Source organism: Perkinsus marinus, assembly GCF_000006405.1.
Source record: "Perkinsus marinus ATCC 50983 genomic scaffold scf_1104296974506, whole genome shotgun sequence".
In the NCBI taxonomy this organism is placed as follows: Eukaryota; Perkinsozoa; order Perkinsida; family Perkinsidae; genus Perkinsus; species Perkinsus marinus.
In genome coordinates, this window is record NW_003201115.1 from 1 (window position 1) to 1,973 (window position 1,973).

The 1,973-nt window shown below is 53.5% G+C and overlaps 1 protein-coding gene across 1 annotated transcript; it reads right to left on the reverse strand.

The window, feature by feature from the left end:
* Window positions 1-210: 210 nt before the first annotated feature.
* Window positions 211-1,827, reverse strand: Pmar_PMAR013514 (Dentin matrix acidic phosphoprotein 1 precursor, putative; the record flags this gene model as incomplete). Its single annotated transcript, XM_002765836.1, has 1 exon — window positions 211-1,827. One exon carries the CDS (start codon window positions 1,825-1,827, stop codon window positions 211-213), a length of 1,617 nt encoding a protein of 538 aa, XP_002765882.1.
* Window positions 1,828-1,973: the final 146 nt, after the last annotated feature.

The following is a 1,973-nucleotide window of genomic DNA, read 5'->3' on the forward strand; positions in this document are numbered from 1 at the left end:
ATAATTCACATCGCGTCTGCAGTGCAAGTAAATGCACCGCTCGACTCACCAAAACATTAACGTCTACACAACACGGCGATGCTTATAGATGATGCTTCATTCCATTCATGGAGGTTTCTGAACAACATCTCACCAGTGGAGTAGTCATGAGAGCTTCATACAAAAATAATCAATCCTCAAACATAAAGCTCTGTCTTATGCAGTGCTGCCTTATGGGAGGATGGGAGGAGCATCAGTGAAGTCGCCAATAGGAGGCGCACTAGTAACTACCGGAGCTCCAGTGCTAGTAGCCTCCATCATAGAGGATTCAGTGGTGGACACCATTGAAGAGGCTCCAGTAGTCATAGACTCAGTCAGGGTGGCTGTAGGAGTAGTAGACTCATCCACAGGAGCTTCAGTTGTAGACTCGTCTACAGGGGCCTCAGTAGTGGACTCACCAACAGAGGCTTCAGTAGTAGCCTCATCCACAGGAGCTTCAGTTGTGGACTCGTCTACAGGGGCCTCAGTAGTGGACTCACCAACAGAGGCTTCAGTAGTGGACTCATCTACAGGGGCTTCAGTAGTAGACGCATCTACAGGGGCTCCAGTAGTGGACTCGTCTACAGGGGCCTCAGTAGTAGACTCGTCTACAGTTGCCTCGGTAGTAGACTCGTCTACAGGGGCCTCAGTAGTAGACTCATCTACAGGGGCTTCGGTAGTAGCCTCACCTACAGGAGCTTCAGTGGTGGACTCGTCTATAGGGGCGCCAGTAGTAAACGCATTCACAGGGGCTTCAGTAGTAGCCTCATCTATAAGTGCTTCAGTAGTGGACTCACCAACAGGGGTTTCAGTGGTAACCGCATCTACAGGGGCCTCAGTAGTGGACTCTCCCATAGTGGCCTCAGTAGTGGACTCGTCTACAGGAGATTCAGTGGTACCCTCATCTACAGGGGCTTCAGTAGTAGGCTCGTCTACAGGGGCCTCAGCAGTAGACTCGTCTACAGGGGCCTCAGTAGTAGACTCGTCCACTGAGGCTTCAGTAGTAGAACCGTCTACAGGGGCCTCGGTAGTAGACTCACCAACAGGGGCTTCAGTAGTAGACTCGTCAACAGGGGCCTCAGTAGTGGACTCGTCTACAGGGGCCTCAGTAGTGGACTCGTCTACAGGGGCCTCGGTAGTAGACCCGTCTACAGGGGCCTCGGTAGTAGACTCACCAACAGGGGCTTCAGTAGCGGACTCGTCTACAGGGGCCTCAGTAGTAGACTCGTCTACAGGGGCTTCAGTAGTAGACTCGTCTACAGGGGCCTCGGTAGTAGACTCGTCTACAGGGGCTTCAGTAGTGGACTCGTCTACAGGGGCTTCAGTAGTAGACTCGTCTGCAGGGGCTTCAGTAGTAGCCTCACCTGTAGGTGCTTCAGTCGTGGACTCACCAAGAGGGGCTTCAGTGGTAGCCGCATCTACAGCGCCCTCAGTAGTGGACACTTCTACGGGGGCTTCAGTAGTAGATTCTTCTACAGGGGCCTCGGTAGTAGTAGACTCTGCAGGCGCCCCCGTCCCCGGCATCTCTGGTGTTTCAGTAGTATCATGGGGAGGGTATGGTGTTGTAGCCGTGAGGACGGAATGGTCGAAGCTGAGCTCAATAGTCGAGTCCTCAACCCGGTAGGTGTCGTCAACGGTATACATCGGGCCGTAGTCGCCAAAAACGCAAAAGCCGCCGCATCCCCTCTCAATCTTCGCCGTAGTGGACTGCATACCGCGTTGGACTCCCCTCCACTGGAGGATGAATGGGAGGCCGTGAGCGAGGACCTTAACGCGGTATCCCCGCATGTAACCAGAACGCTTCCTCATGGCGAGGAGAACATCGCCGGACGTTACCCACACAGGATCCCTCTTCTTAGGTTGATCAGCAGAATACCATGTCTTATACTTACCACCGAAGACGACACAATGAAGCCTCTCATCACCAAACTGATGCATCAGATACCAGGCGCCAT